We start from the raw sequence: 17,342 nt of genomic DNA, 5'->3' as shown, positions 1-17,342 counted from the left end.
ATTAGTCTACGTGCGAAGATCAAACCAGCCCGCGACCTCCATATCGGCATTGCGCGTTTTGTGCTCGCCGGCTTTGTGGAACGTGGCGCTACCCACCTTTGGCACTCATTCTGTTCCATCTCGCCCGCTCTACCCTCGTGGGGTCCCTCTAGTTTCTTCCGTCAAAAGAAGAAGCAAACAGGGGCCTGGAGCACCCTTTGTGGCATGAACGACATCAGGCCTCTGGTACATCTTCATTCATCACTTGTGAACGTAGAGGACTAAACAATTGCATGACAGCTTGTAAAGAATTATTATCGTGAATCACAAACGAGATTAAACGCCACCATGGTCACTGCTAGTGACACTACCATAAAACCCAAATAACGCCGCAGGTGTATACCCCGCAAAAAGGTGCTGCAAAGCTTGTCCATCTAAAGTGATGATGCTTGCCTCGCAATACCGTATATGTCCAACCAGTCCCAACCGATCCCAAGAACAAACGAAAACCGTACAATACAATATATATAGGCCCAGGGTATCAATGTAGAATATTAAAAGCCACTTCTCCTTCTCTTCCTCAACTAGTGATCAGGCTTGCCACCCTTCATAAAGACCCTCTTGGTAGCACCAACCTTGCCGAGATCACCAAACTCGGTCTTTTTCCCAGCCACAGCACTACTTGGGCGACTGTCACTTGTGCTATCCGTCCGCTCGAAAGGCGGATGGTTTGAAGTGATGACGTTACTGCTCACGGTGCGAGCTTGCTTCATCATGCCTTCGATCCACTCCAGCTTCTCGCCACTAAGGTCCAATTTCTTCGCTTTCGGGCCAGCGAGCCCGACTTCTTTGCCTTGCCAAGAATTGCGAGACGAGGTCGAAGAAGGCATAGTCGGGTCTTCAGTAGCGCCTGGTGTTCCAGTGATGAAGCTAGGCATCGGTGGAGGCGCTTCGTCGCTTGTGAAGTAGCTCAGACCAGATGACTTGACGGGTGTCGTGTTTGGACTGGCCAAGGGAAAGCCGACGCTGATTCGTCTCTCCATTCTGCTCGCCCTGCTGTCTGGTCGGGTGGGAGAACCATCGGGGTTCTTCACCTCGAGACCTAGGACCTCAAATTTGCCTTCGCTTGCAGTCCTGCGACCGTGGTGCTCAGCGTATTGGCGCAGATACTCACCCAAATCAGACCAACCACCACCAACGCGGACCATGACACGCTCACCATTCTCGCCAACGCGGCGGATGAACAGCTTGATGGGCTGTTCTTTGCCAGGTTGCGTGAGATGATACAACTTGATGTCGTTATCGCCTCTTGCCGCCGCTGCAGACCTCCGTCCGGATGCAGTGTTGTTTAGATCGAACTCGCTCTTCGCAGGCGACAGAGTGAGCTCGGGAGACTTGAGGCCACTGACTGAGCGAGCTGCGCGCAGGTATCCACGACTTCCCTTGGCTAGAAGGCCACGAGCTGGCTTGACTTCGGGTGCATCGGGGCCCGGACCTGATCTGAGTCTAATGCGGCCGGGAATGGTTGTCAGGATATCAGAGATCTTGCGCTCGAGCTCTTCCGCGCTGCTGGTGGATTTCTGAGCGAAATGTGTTGGCGGCCATGGTGCGCTCACTGTATCATCTGCGGTGGTGGTAGTAGTAGTCTGTACAGGTCGACGCTTTGCCATGGCTGCATTGAGCTCGGGACGCGGTGCTCTCATAGAGCGGTTGGTTGCGTTTCGAACTGAAGGAGACTCCTCCACGGTACTAGGTGGGCTTGAGTCTGGTGAGATGTCTGTTGACAGCGAACTCAAACTACCTCTCCACGAGCGTGGTGTTTGAGGCGGCTCCATAACGGGACTGTCCTGGCCATCGTTTTTGGTGATAGTTGGGTTACCAAAAAGGGCCAGAGGTTTGGGTCGGCTTTGTGAAGATGCCTGGGATGGTTGATCTACTCCAGTCGGGGCCGATGAAAGTGATTCAGACTCTGACTGCGCGGCGACGTCTTCAGGACTCTCGTCGAGGTCGTATTGTACCACGGTATCGCCTTCCTCAAATTCCGAGTCTTCGTCAACAGATGGCGCGATGCCTTGTTGCAACTCGACTTCTGTAGCCTCAGTCTCTCCAGATACCTGACGTGTGTTGTTGGAGCCGATCGAGGTGTGGAGTGTTGGGTTGCTGCTGTTGGATGCGTCGAGGGCATAGTCACCAGAGAACATCTCCCGATGAGGTATATTACCAAAGTAGTCATGCGGAGCTACTCGATGGCTATTCTGCGAAGCAGCTTCCTCTGGCGATGCTTCGTTAGCAGACGCTACAGAATCGATTCGAGCATTGACAGCGGCTGGTCTAGGGGCAGAAGCGGACTGCACAGGGTTGTTGTCCGGGTGTAGCCCAGGCTCAGATGCAAGGTCAGGGGGTTGTAATGTCTCGTGTGTACCGCCCTTGCCAATGACATTAAACCCCTCGGCCCGCCTTCGGACTTCGAGGTCGATGACCCTCCTTCTCGATTCGTGTTTCCAGCGTCCGTAGTCAGCCTCTGTAGTCTCAAAGACGTCTATCCAGTTGTCTGGCAGGCAGTCTTCCTGACCTTCGAGCGTATCGAGCATCTTGTCCAGTTGCCTACCCAAATCGCTGACTTTTTGGTGAAGCACCCGAGAGATGGTGTCTACGGCACTCTTCCACTGCTCGAAGGCGGCATCGGACGTATCTGCTGGTGGCTCAATGGCCTCCCAGCCTAACCGCATAGCTTCTTGCGCTGTGTCGAGCTCGCCGGTGTAGCGGGGTGCTTCGCGGAGGATGGAGACGCGGGCAGTCCATGTGCTCAGGCGGGCTTTGAGCTGGGCGTGATGCGGTAGGGCGGATAGGAGGGTTTGGGTGATGAGAAAGGAGAAGTCGTCCATGAGCTTGTAATGTTGGCGGTTGGCCTCGTAACCAGCAGAGGACGGTCTCGACCTGCCTGCTGGGTGCATGTCCAGCACATGTTCCTTCAGCTCTTCGACATCTAGCTTCAGCATCTCGTCGGCGATGTCGTCTAGCCGCGCCTCGTGTTGCTCCACCTCGACTGACAGCATCGACCCCCAGTATTCCAATGGCGGCATGGCATCGGCGCCGTCGGATTCGGCCACGTGCTCCCTGATGTGCATCTCGATGCTTTTCCTCCTCTGTTCGCGGAACTGGGCGCTCGGCTGCTCGAAGCTGCCCGACCAGCCCCATTGCTCAATCTCGGCGCACCATATCTTCAGCCGCTGCGCTGCCTTTGCGACGCGCGATCCCAGGTCCCTCTCGGCGGCGGTGAGGGTCTCGATGCAGGAGAAGATCTTGTATTCGTCGCGTGTGGTGTCGTAGGGCATGGGCTTCTGCGTAAAGGCGCGGAGGGTGGTTTCGGGCGACAGATCGCGGAGGCGGCTCTCTTCTGAGCTGCCGTGCGCCCTGCCTCTTCTGGTTGCTGGTGACATGGCTGGCGATGCAACGCGACGGGGTGTCAGGGGCGGAATCATCCGCAGAGGTGAGGAAAAGACGTCCATGGCGATGTTTGCGGTCGGGATGAAAGAGCGACTGGTGACTGTTACGACAAGGAAGGTACAAAGGAGAGGCGACGAGTCTCAGACACAGCAAGTCGCGAGTGGCTGTGCGGCTGGGACTGCGATGGTCATGAATTAGTATCCTCTGTCTCCCTCCTGTTGCCGTGGTGGTTGCGCTGCCGGCAGCCCGAATGTTTATTGACTGACGCAGTCTTCGCCGAGCATCTTGCGCCGTGCACTCTTGCATCGTTCACCCGCATGTTACTAAGCCAAAAGCACATTAGCTGTAGATCCGTTTCGGATTCGACACCCAAGCTCTCGCGACAACTGTGCCTTGTCGCCTTGAGACGGCACCTTGATGGACGATAATGCTATATAGCTAGCAAAACTCCCCGTGTCTTCAGCTGCTGCTTCCATGCATCGGTCTTCGCAATTCCTACCTTGCCAAGCGCGTCGCGGAACAAGGCAATTCTCTCCGCACTCCCCCGCAATCAACTTCAACCGGCCATCTTGTGCTCTGTGCCGTCTACACCATCAGCTCACACTTTCCACTACGCTTGCTTTTCTTCGGACGGCTTTCGGGTCAGTCTCTGGCGACGTGCACGGGACAGCAGCGTCGGCATGCGCGACTTTCCGACCTGCTATCTGACCGTCAGATTTTGACCGCAGAAGATACGCACCTCTCTGCATACTCTCTTCCTCATTCCAGAAGCTACCCCACTACGTATATCGTCATCTTCCTCTGCCAAGCACCTTAATGTTCCGCCCCGCGTCTCTATCTCATCTACCTTCCCGAGTGCGTTAGCGAATTACCTGTATACCTCGTCGTTACGCAGTGCCTGCATCCAGCTACCGTTACCCCATGTCACAATACGATGGCACGTAGGAGCAGGGAATTCGGCAGGCTCAATTGCCCTCGGTAGGAGCAGCTATCCTCTAGGTGGAATGATTGACGTTATCGAACCGAACCTCGAGCGAGCTGCTTGCAAGTATAAAAGGTACCATGCATCGTACCATTCTGCGGTACCCTTCTGCCTCTGTGAAGTGTGCATTTGTCAGTCAATATGAAGGCAACTCTTTTGGCACTCGCTGCTATTGGCGCGCAAGCCTGCCAGCGTGAACGTGCATTTCTACATCACCCACATAAGCATGTCAAGCGGCAATCCGCTTTCCCTCCAGCCTTGACACCCGATGAAGAGATCTTGCTAAACTCCTTTGACTCCGTGTCAATATCTGAATGGTCATACTACTACAGTATGCTTCACCAAACTTGCCAAAACAAGTAAACTAACCAAACGTAGCTCATGGCCAACATTTGGCTGGTCAGAATGAGTCGATGGGTAACCAAAGGTCGTTCTCAAACGATACAGCAGAAGACTAATCATGAGTGCAGCCCAGTGGACTGCCGACAAATGGTCCGAATACGGATTCACCTCAAGGCTCGACGAGTACTGTACGTTACTACTATCTGCAACTTCATAAACATCTATTCCGAAAATGACGCAGATGAGTGCTGACATGACTCAGATGTCTTCCTTAACTACCCTGTATCGAACTCGCTGCAGCTCACATATTCCAATGGTAGCACTTACACTCCTACCCTTATGGAAGATGTACTGGCAGAGGACGAGACAACGAGCTATCCCAATAGCGTTCCAGTCTTCCACGGCTACAGTTTCACCGGCAACGCATCTGCAGAATACGTTTACGTCGGACGAGGCCAGCAAGTTGACTTTGACCGCCTCGCGGCGCTTGGTGTCGATCTTGAGGGCAAGATTGCACTGGCAAAGTACGGTGGCCCATTCCGTGGCCTCAAGGTTAAGAATGCTCAGGACCACGGTATGATCGGTGCTGTGATTTTCAGTGACCCGGGCGATGATGGGAACATGACAGAAGGTGAGCTCAGTAGATCTTCTACCAGACTTTCTCACTGACAGCTCTTAGCAAAGGGAGTGGCCCCCTACCCTTATGGTGGTGCGAGGAACCCTTCAACCGTTCAACGTGGATCCGTCCAGTTCTTGTCTACTTATCCAGGAGACCCGACTACTCCTGGTTACGTCTCCAAGCCAGACTCACCACGCGCAGATCGCACCGAAATTACTCCACAGATTCCATCATTACCTATTTCTTGGATTGAAGCCCAGCCTCTACTTCAGGCGCTCAACGGCTTTGGAACCAACGGCACTGCAGTCAACAGAACAAACTGGGTTGGGGCCATTCCCGGAGTTGGTTATTTCACAGGCGAGGGATCCGGCGCATCTCTATCGATGAGTAATGTGATGAACGACACGTATGGCACAATCTGGAACGCTGTTGGTATCATCAACGGTACGCTCGAGGATGAAGTCGTCATTGTGGGCAACCATCGTGATGCCTGGATTGTTGGCGGTGCTGCCGACCCTAACTCTGGATCTGCCGTGCTCATTGAGTTGGCCAAGGCATTTGGCGCCCTCGCTGAGACAGGTTGGAAGCCCTTGCGAACAATCGTCCTTTGCAGTTGGGACGCCGAGGAGTATGGCCTTGTTGGAAGCACTGAGTGGATGGAAGAGTACATCCCCTGGCTCAAGAACGCCGCAGTGTCCTACCTCAACATCGATGTCGCGGTCAGCGGGCCCATCCCAGACGTTTCCGCAACTCCAGACCTCCACGCTGTTGCCACGAATTTAATGAAGAAGATCGTTTACCCTTACCGAAACGACACTAGCCTTACCATGTACGACGTCTGGTCGCACGAAAGCGGCGAGGTCGGTGTTCTGGGTAGTGGAAGTGACTACACCGCTTTCCTCCACCGTGGTATTGCATCCATCGACATGGGAGCTGGCGGAGGTCCAAACGACCCGGTCTATCCCTACCACAGCAATTACGATTCGTACCACTGGATGGCTACCTTTGGTGACCCTGGCTTCATCACCCACAAGGCCATGGGACAATTTCTTACTCTGCTCTTGTACCACATGGTATCCGACCCTGTCGTGCCCCTTGAGCCAGCAGACTACGTCTCTGAATTCAACACGTACCTTGAAGATCTCGAGACGGAAATCAGCGGTAGCAACTTCACTGTTGACCTTACGAACCTTACTGCAGCAATCGCCCAGTTTGAAACCTCGGCCCAGGAGTTTGTTACGTTGAGAGATCAAGCTGTTGCTGCGAATGACACTGAGCTTATCACCGTGCAGAACCACAAGGCACGCGATTTCTCCAGAGGCTTTACCTCGCAGGGTGGCTTGCCCACAAGGGAGTTTTATCAGCATACGATCTTCGCTCCTGGACGTGATACTGGATATGCTCCAGTCACCTTTCCTGGTATTACTGAGAGTATCACATTCGATCAAGATGCAGACTTGGCGCAGGAGTGGGTGCAGAAGACTAGCTCTGCGATCTTGGTCGCTGCTAGTATCTTGAAGACGTAAAGACTCAAGGAAAAGAAAACATCGTTACAATCATTTGAGTAGTAGCAGAGGGTGGGGGAGACAGCCCACCGACGGACTTGGTGAAGAAGAGATATGTGGTCAGTAGTAGAAAGAATAATGATAATGTATGCTGCAGGATTCCTCGCGTTTCGTTCTTCCAAAGCTGAACAACATTCTCTCCGCTCATTTCACAACAGCAAACAAGAAGCCGTCATAAGATTTCTCGCCAACTGTCTGCAATACCACGCCGTCCAATCTCTCATCCTTGCCCACGTTCTCCACCACCCTCCTCGCACCCGCAACCCTTGGATCATCCGTCTCCTCCGCCAATTGACCCTTCCTCACCACATTATCCACGATGACACACGCACCTGAGTCACACATATGCAGCGCCAAGTCCACATAATTCCAGTTATTCTCCTTATCCGCATCGATGAAGACAAGATCGAACTGCGCCCTCTTCCCCTCCTTGACCTCCTGTACAAGTTGTGGTAGGACATCCATACCAGCCCCGAGTTTGACCTCGACCTTGTCTTCCAACCCGGCATTTTTTATATTCGCTCGCGCAACGTCAGCGTGGTGACTATCAATTTCTAGCGACGTTACTTGGACGCCCGGACTAGATGTCGCGAGCCAGATGGTACTGTACCCGCCCAACGTGCCTACTTCGAGGATGTTCTTTGCACGTGCGAGGCGGGCGGTGAGCTGGAGGTATTTGCCTTGGGAGGGTGAGACAGCGATGTCAGGTAAACCGGCTTTTTGAGAAGCATCGAGGGCTTGTTGAAGAGAGGATGGAGAGGGCGATGTTTCGGTAGACGGATGTAGGTGAGAGAACGAATAGGTATCTACTGCTGTCCATCGGGCGTCTTTTTCGTGGGATGAGCCTGGGGGCGCCATTGCGAATTACAGCTTGAAGTATGAAGAGTTGGAGAGGTTAGTTCTTGGTTAGCTATACGCCTTGAAAGCGCGTGTCAACGCGTCTTTATAGACACGACTACATGCGCGGAGTCATCCACATCGTATTGTATACGCGTCTTGCATACATCTGCCTGATAGTGTCATATTGCGTTATTGGAGAGCGCGTCGTGGAGGGGTGGATGAGTCTTCAGCCAGCTCGGGAATCTGGTTAGCATAAATCCGAGCCACGAGCTACGATTTCCGATATCGCCGAGGTCAAGAAAACGTAGTTCACCACAAGAAAGCAAGAACACGGAACGAGGAGCTTGACCGAAGAGCGATTCTATCAAGGTCAACATCCAATACTCCTATCGTTTCATCTATATACTCATTTATCGCTTTTCGGATGCAATCCCCTTCGATGCCTGGTGTGCGAGTCGCCGCGCTTCAGGTGGAAGAGGCGGAAGTCCTTTGTTCACATCTAACAGTGTGACTCGAGTGAAGTGCTTCAAAGGACTAGGTCTGTAGGGCCGGTGCACAGGGTGGATACCATGCGGGGTGACACCTCTGGTGAAGTGGGTGCTGATGGAACATCTTGATTTGCTAATGCAAGCAGGGCTGTTGTGGTTACCTCTTTGGGACTTGGTGGTGTTGCTCGTCATACTCTGGCTTGCGCGAGGGCTTTTGAGGGTTCTCATGGCGCTGAGCATGTGGGGCGAGGTAGAGACATCTGACTGGACAATTGGGGGAGTGGTCTGCTTTTTGTGTGTCTGAGGACAGTGGCTGCCACGGTGGGCAGAACCCTCTCTCATGCGAGAAGCCCGCATAGACGATTCTTCCATCTTGGACAATTTTGCTTGCAGCTTCCGGTCCGTCTCACCCTCTGTATTCTTATTAAGCATGCGGTCTGACGTCTTTTTGCTTATCCTTTTCCAGAGCCCTACTGGATACTCTTGGAAATCTGGAATGCTTGCAGCCCTGGTGGCTTCATGGATTCCGTGGTACTTCTTTCTGGGCTTCCACCAGGATAGTGCAGTTGGCTTTGTTCTGTTGGCTGTAACATCGACTCCTGGTTTTGAGAATTCGATGGAATCAACCGATGAATCGGAAGAGAAGCATGACTGGGCTGCACTCGGCTCGTCGCTGTAGCCGTCATGATGAGACTGACCCAAGTCCCCAGCGTTCTCCATGCTGACGGCTTGCCCTTCGACTTTGCCAGTCTTTCCTTGTCCCTCAGCATTCTGCGCCTGAGCTGGCTCATGATAACATGGCTCCCTGTCGTTCAAGTTCTGGTCTTCTTCTCCGCAGCTTGGGTCTCCAATTGTGCAACGACTGTTATCACTTCTCAATGTTGACGCCTGGCTGTCTACCTGATCAGAAGAACAATCCCACTCGACAACTCCCGGTTGACCTGTGGACGACTCCAAAGTACTATCACGTATGTTCGACTGGTGGTCAACCGAGAGGCTTTGTTGCGCAATATCGTTCAGAATGGGGTCGCTATTGTCAAGCGAATATCGTGATACGAGCTCCGCAATGTCGTCGAAGCTTAGCTTGTTGTTGCGCAGCAGATACAAGAAGCTGATGCAGTCTAGATCGCTGCGTGGTCCCAAAGTGAACGCTATTGGTGTGCGCGGAGCCTCGAGATAAACGCCTTGGAGGTATTCTTTTCTTCCTTCTGCTAGCCTTAGTGTATGCACGCCTTTGCTGCAACTCGGCTCTGCATTCTGACGGACTTCGGAAGCACTGTCCTTTCGCTGACGATGAATTCCTTCGGCACAGGGTGAGCAGTCCGCTATGCCGTAACCGCCACTGGCGTCGTCGTCGCCTCCTCGAAGAGACCATGGGTCGTTGGAATCGTGAGAAAATGGTGAAGGTGAAGACGCTGGCGAGTCTACCTTGAGGCGCCCATCTAGAAAATTCACCACCCGGATAGAATCGTCGTCGCCACCAACCACCTCCCTCGTCAATGGCCATTCTTCTTCTTGCCCTTCTCCTCCACAACAGCTGACGCGGTCTAGTTGCTTCAGCGCCGCCTCAAAGCCTGACCTGGCTTCCCTGAGGAACGCCCAATCGAGACGTATTCCCTCTCCCTGATAAGCAGCTACCGGCCTCATACCTCCCCCCTTCCCGTTCTCTTGCATGCTTTCGTGGTGTTCGCGCAACCTGATTGCACACGCCCAGCACCGCCCTAACCTAAACTTCAACCACCTGAGGACTTCACCCTCCTTCTCGACCTGCTCTGGTCTTAAGATCGTTTGTACTACTCCTTGCTGATTAGCCAATTTTGAAACCTTGATGAGTTCAGGAGCGTGGCCACATGTGTAGGAGCGACGATAAATGTATGTATATACTGGTAACCCGGATTTAAGGGTTGTTGAAGGCTCAGTCTGCAATGCTGCTACTAGTGGGGTCTTATCAGCCATGACTGTTCTCCGTAAGTGGCAAGGGCGGCCCGATTGTGGCATTAAGCGGGGATTAATCAGAGTCTAGAATGGCACATACAGTTGGATGTTCTTGTTGTAGTTTGTTGGCCGCCCAGTCTCTACAATGGGGGCCGATACGACACGGTTGGTGCCACCTCAGCAACGACTGCGAACCTCGTATCGCTGTGACGTGCCATTTCTTTTGAAGGATGCCTTCTGAAAGCTCAGAAAAGATTGCGACGTAGACGATCTTTGTGAGGCGCTGACGTTGCGCTGCTGATCTTGTTCCGTCGATCTGATGTTGTGAATAAACGTAGTGACTAGGGTTAAGCAAGGGTTGAAAGGATCTCATTGAAGATGCGGACTTGGCCGCTCAATATTCCATTATTACTGTAACAGATAACGCCATATGGTCATACCCGTCTTTGTCCCGTGTCCGCCTTCGGATATTGTGCGGGTAAGGCAAGTGCCGTCTTGCCAAACAATAACGCCACGCTTGCTAAAATGATAAAGTATTGCGAAAGTTCCAGACCATACCACACTCCTCGACCAGTTATGCGCCGTAGTTCTGTCCTGTGCTCACAGGAGCATATCCAGCTGGAGTATGACCCACATATCCCTGGTTGGCTAGCGGATCGTGTCCAGACACTGGGGGACTCTCAAGTGGTGGGCTCGTCAAAGGCTCCATAACATAGCTTTGATGCGGCGATTTGTATTCGGTGCTTTGAGCTGTAAGTGGCATCAGATCTTCGGGGTGCGAGCTCCACCGTGCCGTGTTGCGCATCTCTTCCAACCCCGCTTCGTGTGGCACATGCCCGTATAGCGCACCTGTCTCCTGCACAGATCCGTGTGGACTATGTCCGTGGCCGTGGTGTCCATGCTCTTCGAATTCCAACGCGTATGGCTTTCCGCTCTTCTGAACTTGCCAGTTGCAATATATCGAGCTTAGCTTATCGATGACCAGGATAACGAACAGGATGATGACGCAGATGGGTAGTAGCCATGGTGATTCGACCATCCTGTGCAACCGGTTGGTGTCGGCCATCAGAGCCAACATTGCACCACCAACGCCAAGGGCAAGAAAGCGCGATATGACGGAAGTGAAGTCGAATAGATCAGCCTTGTGGCGGCGGATCAAGAAAAGGAATATGATCAGGCAGATAAGAAGCAGGCAGAAGGATGACCAGTAGTAGAGGTAGACAAGCTCGAATCCTTTGAGGCCAATTTTGAGGGGACTAAAGTCCTCGAGTTTATCGACTGGAATCTTCATGCCGAGTCCAGTGTACATACCATTGGTAAGAAGGTGAGACACGTTCTTGAGCGCCTCAGGCCAGGTACCATCTTCGTCGTCTTCACCCATATTATACTGAGTAGTATTCTGCGGCGAGCAGATGCCTGTGGCGTTCCCGACAAGCCAGATGGCCGACTCAGCCTGGTTATAATAGCTTTTGGTTTCAAACTTGCCGTCTAGCTCGAAATACTCCAAGAGGTACTGCAGCTTGTCTTGTAGCTTCAGGCCGTCAAGGTGGTCGTCTTGGCAATATTGAAGGATGGAGGTGGTGACTTTTCCGGTATTCCTGGCGACGTACCGAGCCAGAGCAATTTGCTGAGAGCCTTCGACAACACCAACAATCGCAAGTTGGAGAGGAAAGTGTAGCAAAGACCATATTTGTTGCCGGATGGTTCCGTAATGTCCGTGGGGAAAGTTGTCGAAGTAACTGGGGTATCGTTAGTTATGGAAACCCAGACTTTTTTCACCTGTGTATACTCACAGAGCCCATATTAGCACAAGAACGACGATGATACACATGATCAAAAAGCATCCTTCAACTTCTAGTCCATGCTTCCCCATCATCCTGCTTACTGTCTTGGTGACGCCAATTGCGCCCTCGCCAATAACAATAATGGTCAGCAAGCTCATGCGCTCCATCAGATGGGTCTTTTTGAAGCTCATCATGCGCCAAATACACGATATAAGAATGACTCCAACGCCTTCAAGCACCATGACGATATACCAGACGATGTAAACGAGCCGCCTGCTGTGGTCGGCCTCGTTCTTGAATGCGGGTGTCATAGCGGCGAATGCACCCATACTGACTGCATATATGGCGAACATGAGCATAAGTGGGAGGTAGATCTTCCCATACTTTGCTCTCCAAGTGAAGTAAAGGACAACAAGATATTGAATGGCAAGAAGACCACGGCTGATGACTAGTGTATAGCACAGGATACGGAAATTCTGCATAATTCAGTATACATGATTCAAGATGTGGGCATCAAACTTACTGTGTTGTTCCCTTTGCCCTTCTCGTTTGCTGGGTTGAACTGACTTCCAACCAGCGCCAGGCCAACAAAAACTATGAATTGGATCGTCTTGCACACGCGCTCATAGAGCGAGTCGCGCGCAAATCGAACATCGTGGAGTGTGATTTGAAACCAACACGACCATAATATGCCAAAGAAACCGATGTATGCCAGTAAATAGTCTATGTCGGTGATAGAGTGATAGGCCGTAAAGGTTGCCAGATTAGCAACGAAGAACAAGTCGAAGAAAAGTTCCACGCTATTCGCTTCATGTCGTTGAGAGAAGACCAGATTTTCGTGATCGGCACCAACTAGCGGGGATTCGATAAACGGTGTTGTCTTGTGCAGCCGTTTGAGATGCTTTTCCGCATCGACATCTCGCTTGTGGCCGTGGAAACTCCAGCCCATATTGCCAATCTCCTGTGTAGTCAATAACGATGAAACGACTACAACGGGCGAGAAAAGGAGTTAAGAAGTTTAAACAATGATAGACAGGAGCATACCAAGACCAACAACACGAACTCGATTCGGCCCTGCCGAGATTCTTATGCAAATCCCATTTCGCATGCTACACGCGACACGAGATAGCCCCGCGAGCTATGGCGCATATTCTATCTTAGGCCTGTGAGCCCAGGCCAGCACCCACGGAATCTCCACCAGACCGCTAGCAACAGTGCCAATAGCACTGCATCGTGGCTTGTTACACGGTCTTGCTAGCTGGTCACCCAGAAGGGCTAGAGGATGCTAAGCTGGAGGAAGCTTTGAGAACCAAGCTGCTGCGGATCAGGCTCAGTAGTACGCCAACACAGCAATGCTGACAGCGCTATTGTGTATCGGGAAAGCACAGAGGATGAGATTCACGACGGCAGCATGCCTAAACCCAATCATCCCATGCACGTGAGGCTTGGCAGGCTTCCGTGTCGAATTACACGGCGTGGAGGTTGGAGTCAGCTCAGCCCTGAGATCCGTAGACGGGCCGCTAGCGGAACAAGCGTCTTGTTTGTTTGTGGCGTAGGGCCATCGCCAGCTAGCCTCATCCTAGCACGAAGACATTGTCGCAGCATTGAATTGGAACGTCCTGGCGTGCATGGTAGACGTGCTGCAGTAACATTCACAGCTCAGCATTGCCCGCCGGCAGGCGGTCAGCTCGGCGTTCAGCATCGCCTATTGAGGCACCAACCTGGATCACAATCACTTCTCCATGACTATGGACCCTCACCCGGTCGGCGTTGCGTAGATATCACTCCCTTCTCGCTGCCGATCTTGCTCTCTCATCACCAAATGTGCTCGCAATTTCGAGTCATGTCATACATGATATTACCCGGTGGTCTGGAAGCGCATGCTCATGCTCCTCGCATCTCTTCTCTGACAGCGCGCCTAAGGTGATTACATGAAGGCCAGCTATTTGTGGACGGGAGGAGCCGCGAGCAAGATTACCGCAGCTGTTTCGTGAGTATCACAATGCCAAGTTCCCATCAGGGTCAGACAATCTCTCGGGTCATCATTTTCCCTTGCTGCGGGAGGGCTTCTCATTTGTCTGCTGTGGAAACCGAGACTGTCAGGAGGAGCCTTTTCCCCCTGTATTGTATCCTAGCCATAACAGACCTTGAAAGACATCTACAATGATAAGATTTAAACATCTTCCAACGAAGCAATAGTGTATACCATGAAGGTGGGTTTCGGTGTTTAGGGTGGAGCTAAGGAAACAAGCTCCTTGGTAGTAAGCGATCAGAGAACGTTTCATATCGAAGTGATGATTGGCTGACACCTCAGCCAGATGAATATATTCTAGACCCACCACATGAACGCCGCGCTGATAGTCAAGATCTAGGAGTCTAAGTCGTGCAAATATGCTGCAATATATTCCGAGTTTCGCGCACCTCCTACTTCCGTATCAGCCCTGTACGCTCGTTCACGCCCTCACCAATCTCCTCTTCTTCATCTTCCTCTTCCTCTTCGTCGTCGCTGAATCCTTCAGCTTCCAGTCCCTCGCCGCGGATTCCAAAGCTCAAAAGGAATCCAATAAGTGCGATACCAGCGAAGATACCAAAAGGCAAAGCTTCGCCTTTGGGTTTCAACTTAGTAGCAGCCGTGAAAAGCGAGCCTGATAGGAATGGACCAGCCGCACGACCAGCGGCAGAGAGCGTCTGAGCGAGGCCATTGAGCGTACCAAGCACATTGTGATTGGGTGCAGAGTTGGTGATCTGTACAAAGTCAGCATCTGTAGGTCACTACATAATCGACACGATAACTTACCATAAGGAGCGCAGCTGTCAGACCACCGACACCTGCAATCGTCTTGATTACCAACACAACGCCAAGCTCAAACCACAACCAACCAGCACCCGAGCCGATACCCTTGTAACCCTTGCTCTCTTTATAGCCTACCCATGGCATGAGACCGAAGGCTGCTATGAACAATCCTAAGCTGATTCTGTATGCCATCTTGTTGCCGAGCTTGCCTCTGAGCCTGCCAAATACACCTATCTGGAATAGTATTGTTATAGCACCAGCAAATGACAAGGATAGTCCGACGGCTTCAGGCTTCAGGCCTCGTCCAGTAGGCGGCTGCTCTTCCGCAAAGATTGGATATAGAGAGTTGTACGAGATGTTTGCGAGCTGGAATATGAAATATGTTATGAGAAGCAGGACGGTATCCCGGTTCAGAATCTCTTTCCGCGTGAGTTCGTCGCCGCTGCTGTGTGGGAAGAGCGTAGGTGCAGACTCTCCAGAGGCATCAGAAGCATCGTCTTCATCTACATCATCTTGTGTATCGTCTTGTGAATTGTGGTTTTTGTGGTTGCCCAACAGGCGTCGTACGTAGGTCGGTCGTGTCGAGCTTGTGAACTGCCACATCCATGAGAACAAATTACCCAATCTCTTTCCGAGAGGGGGTAAGTTCTTCGCTTCTTCCAAACTCTCTTCTAGAAAGAGCATGCACACTACCAGATCTATGGCGAGGACGAGGGCTGAGAAGAGGTTCGGAAGAAGGTACGGGTATGGGTTCGACGGGCTCTTGTTGAAGGGGTTTTGGTACAGGACCAAGAGTCCTCCCACGATGGGCCCTGTTATGCCACCAATACCGTAGATTACGGGCAGGTAGGTAAAGGCGCGCGACTGGTTGCTTCGATCCGTAATCTCACCCAAGCATGTCGACACAACGCCATTGTTTCCGTTGACAAAGCCCATCAAGGCCTGGACGAGTATAGCCTGCCAGAGCTCTCTGCAGAAACCAAAAGCCAGGAAACAACACATGGTCAAGAAAGTACCCATGATGATGACTGGCTTCCGTCCGATCTTATCAGATAGCCAACCCCAAAAGAAATTTGTTGTGAACTGCGCCAAGGCAAACGAGGATGCGATGAGTCCGACGTATAGCCCTGTCTGTCCATCCTTGACTTCGGGGAACGACTTTGTCATCTCTGGTAGATATGGGCTTATCGAGTTGAGGGCTGTTTGCTCGGCGAGAGCTATGACAGCTAGTACGATCAGCTGCTTGGTCGGCAGGGGCGACTCGTGGTGGTTGTGGCTGCCATCTTCAGAACGGTTGCCATCTTGGCCGGACGGGGAGTCAGATGGTGGTCGACCGCGGGATTTGGGGGGGATGGTTGGGAAGGTAGTATAATCTACGTATCGATATACACAGTTAGCATGTCTCCAGTGCACCTCGCATACCGAAGCTACATACGGAGCGTTGACCGGCGCGCATCGAGGGCTGGCCGACTGGAAGGCATTGTCGCCGAATGTGCTACCTCTGTGAGGCCGAGTTGTCACAGCAGGCTTTCACGTGCATCGATGCGCAGGTGATGGAATTCTTGGATGCAGGAGGCTGAAGGACGCGCTTTGCTGTGAAGATTTCAGGCTGGGATCACGCGCGGCTCAAGCTACGTACGTCATTATCGCAGGAACCCGCTTCGCTTGGCGCGGCATCTCGATGATGTCTCACCATCGCGCACTCGACTAACAACTGCCTCATTCACGTACTCGAAAGACGTCCATTGCTCAATCCTCCCTGAGCATGTGTGGTCCCTGAACGTTGTGCTGTTTGCGACCATCCAATGGCCTACCCCATGGCTTTACAAACACAGATGTCATGGTCCTTTTCCATCTCGATGAACATCAAACTATGTTCGCATAATGCGAACAGGCTAGACAAAGCTTGGAAAACGCGAGCGCGACACGGATGCATCGCATTGCCGACTATCTAGGTCCCAGTGGAGGCTGGTCAAGCCTGACGCGGAGGGCCGAAGGCAGTCAAAGCTCGATTGTCAAAAGAAAGCATTAGCGCAACAACCACTGACGGCTTCTGGTGCAGACCCATATCATCCATATCTAAAATAAGAATGCATGCTACAGTACGATAGCCGCTCCATAATCTGTTCACGCGCAAAACGACAAAACACAAGACATGACTACCCGGATCAGCAACCTGGGCTTACTGCAATATGCCTTAAGCATGCTTCCCCACAATTTTATTTAATTGCCCCAAGGATTACCCCCTCAACCTCAATCTATTACGCCCCGTCCCGTCGCCAATGCTACACGAGAACACCAAAAACTGTCTGAGGACACAGGACTTATCGGTAGAGGCAAGCTCTCTCGGGATCATCATCAGTCGCTTAACCCCGGTGAATTTAAGCACTTAAAGTTTCCAGAAGTCGCTCAAACCTTCTCATACGTCAGACCTGCGCTGATGTCTTGTTCGTTCTCGACATCAGACGTGCAGGATTTCGGACAACCGACTGATCCACCCGTGCCTCCATCGCTTCAGCTTCCGTTTGTTTCGAGTCACTTGACGGGTCTCCTGCGTCTCTGTCACT

The 17,342-nt window shown here is 52.2% G+C and overlaps 6 protein-coding genes across 6 annotated transcripts; 1 reads left to right on the top strand and 5 right to left on the bottom strand.

Moving 5' to 3' along the window:
* Nucleotides 1-581: 581 nt before the first annotated feature.
* On the bottom strand, nt 582-3,572 carry CC77DRAFT_954157 (hypothetical protein; the record flags this gene model as incomplete). Its single annotated transcript, XM_018535453.1, has 2 exons — nt 2,418-3,572; nt 582-2,327 (listed from the first exon to the last, which is right to left on the bottom strand). Coding segments are annotated over exons 1-2 (2,817 nt in total), but the record flags the coding sequence as incomplete, so codon positions are not given.
* Nucleotides 3,573-4,300: 728 nt separating this feature from the next.
* CC77DRAFT_308235 (glutamate carboxypeptidase 2) lies at nt 4,301-6,987 on the top strand. Its single transcript, XM_018531182.1, has 5 exons — nt 4,301-4,739; nt 4,787-4,825; nt 4,879-4,938; nt 5,013-5,381; nt 5,430-6,987. The coding sequence occupies exons 1-5, from the start codon at nt 4,550-4,552 to the stop codon at nt 6,893-6,895; spliced, it is 2,124 nt and encodes a 707-aa protein (XP_018390660.1). The 5' UTR covers nt 4,301-4,549; the 3' UTR covers nt 6,896-6,987.
* A 13-nt stretch (nt 6,988-7,000) lies between these two features.
* On the bottom strand, nt 7,001-7,986 carry CC77DRAFT_1016215 (O-methyltransferas-like protein family 3). Its single transcript, XM_018524181.1, has one exon. The coding sequence runs from the start codon at nt 7,790-7,792 to the stop codon at nt 7,079-7,081; it is 714 nt and encodes a 237-aa protein (XP_018390659.1). The 5' UTR covers nt 7,793-7,986; the 3' UTR covers nt 7,001-7,078.
* Nucleotides 7,987-8,030: 44 nt separating this feature from the next.
* Nucleotides 8,031-10,218, bottom strand: CC77DRAFT_1076538 (hypothetical protein; the record flags this gene model as incomplete). The annotated part of the gene is made up of 1 exon (XM_018529247.1): nt 8,031-10,218. The coding sequence occupies one exon, from the start codon at nt 10,216-10,218 to the stop codon at nt 8,185-8,187; it is 2,034 nt and encodes a 677-aa protein (XP_018390658.1). The 3' UTR covers nt 8,031-8,184.
* A 371-nt stretch (nt 10,219-10,589) lies between these two features.
* Nucleotides 10,590-13,334, bottom strand: CC77DRAFT_980325 (hypothetical protein). Its single transcript, XM_018536057.1, has 3 exons — nt 12,505-13,334; nt 11,991-12,457; nt 10,590-11,936 (listed from the first exon to the last, which is right to left on the bottom strand). Exons 1-3 carry the CDS (start codon nt 12,928-12,930, stop codon nt 10,772-10,774), a joined length of 2,058 nt encoding a protein of 685 aa, XP_018390657.1. The 5' UTR covers nt 12,931-13,334; the 3' UTR covers nt 10,590-10,771.
* An 822-nt stretch (nt 13,335-14,156) lies between these two features.
* Nucleotides 14,157-16,362, bottom strand: CC77DRAFT_307640 (MFS general substrate transporter). The gene is made up of 3 exons (XM_018531179.1): nt 16,211-16,362; nt 14,779-16,148; nt 14,157-14,726 (listed from the first exon to the last, which is right to left on the bottom strand). Exons 1-3 carry the CDS (start codon nt 16,254-16,256, stop codon nt 14,406-14,408), a joined length of 1,737 nt encoding a protein of 578 aa, XP_018390656.1. The 5' UTR covers nt 16,257-16,362; the 3' UTR covers nt 14,157-14,405.
* Between the last annotated feature and the right edge of the window lie 980 nt (nt 16,363-17,342).

The sequence above is a fragment of the Alternaria alternata genome, assembly GCF_001642055.1.
Source record: "Alternaria alternata strain SRC1lrK2f unplaced genomic scaffold CC77scaffold_2, whole genome shotgun sequence".
Lineage (NCBI taxonomy): Eukaryota > Fungi > Ascomycota > Dothideomycetes > Pleosporales > Pleosporaceae > Alternaria > Alternaria alternata.
The sequence above is the reverse complement of the archived record's forward strand: the minus strand, read 5'-3'. Positions and strand labels throughout refer to the sequence as shown.

What these genes read in the sequence shown, in the direction of transcription:
- CC77DRAFT_308235 (XM_018531182.1), top strand. Translation starts at nt 4,550, where the DNA reads ATGAAGGCAACTCTTTTGGCACTCGCTGCTATTGGCGCGCAAGCCTGC. An exon ending in TGGTCAGAATGAGTCGATGG is followed by an intron (nt 4,826 to 4,878) that starts GTAACCAAAGGT and finishes TCATGAGTGCAG; the next exon opens with CCCAGTGGACTGCCGACAAA. An exon ending in TGATGGGAACATGACAGAAG is followed by an intron (nt 5,382 to 5,429) that starts GTGAGCTCAGTA and finishes GACAGCTCTTAG; the next exon opens with CAAAGGGAGTGGCCCCCTAC.
- CC77DRAFT_307640 (XM_018531179.1), bottom strand. Translation starts at nt 16,256, where the DNA reads ATGCCTTCCAGTCGGCCAGCCCTCGATGCGCGCCGGTCAACGCTCC. An exon ending in TGCGCGCCGGTCAACGCTCC is followed by an intron (nt 16,149 to 16,210) that starts GTATGTAGCTTC and finishes ATCGATACGTAG; the next exon opens with ATTATACTACCTTCCCAACC. An exon ending in TGACAGCTGCGCTCCTTATG is followed by an intron (nt 14,727 to 14,778) that starts GTAAGTTATCGT and finishes GACTTTGTACAG; the next exon opens with ATCACCAACTCTGCACCCAA.
- CC77DRAFT_1016215 (XM_018524181.1), bottom strand. Translation starts at nt 7,792, where the DNA reads ATGGCGCCCCCAGGCTCATCCCACGAAAAAGACGCCCGATGGACAGCA.
- CC77DRAFT_980325 (XM_018536057.1), bottom strand. Translation starts at nt 12,930, where the DNA reads ATGGGCTGGAGTTTCCACGGCCACAAGCGAGATGTCGATGCGGAAAAG. An exon ending in AGGGCAAAGGGAACAACACA is followed by an intron (nt 12,458 to 12,504) that starts GTAAGTTTGATG and finishes TGAATTATGCAG; the next exon opens with AATTTCCGTATCCTGTGCTA. An exon ending in CTTGTGCTAATATGGGCTCT is followed by an intron (nt 11,937 to 11,990) that starts GTGAGTATACAC and finishes ACGATACCCCAG; the next exon opens with TTACTTCGACAACTTTCCCC.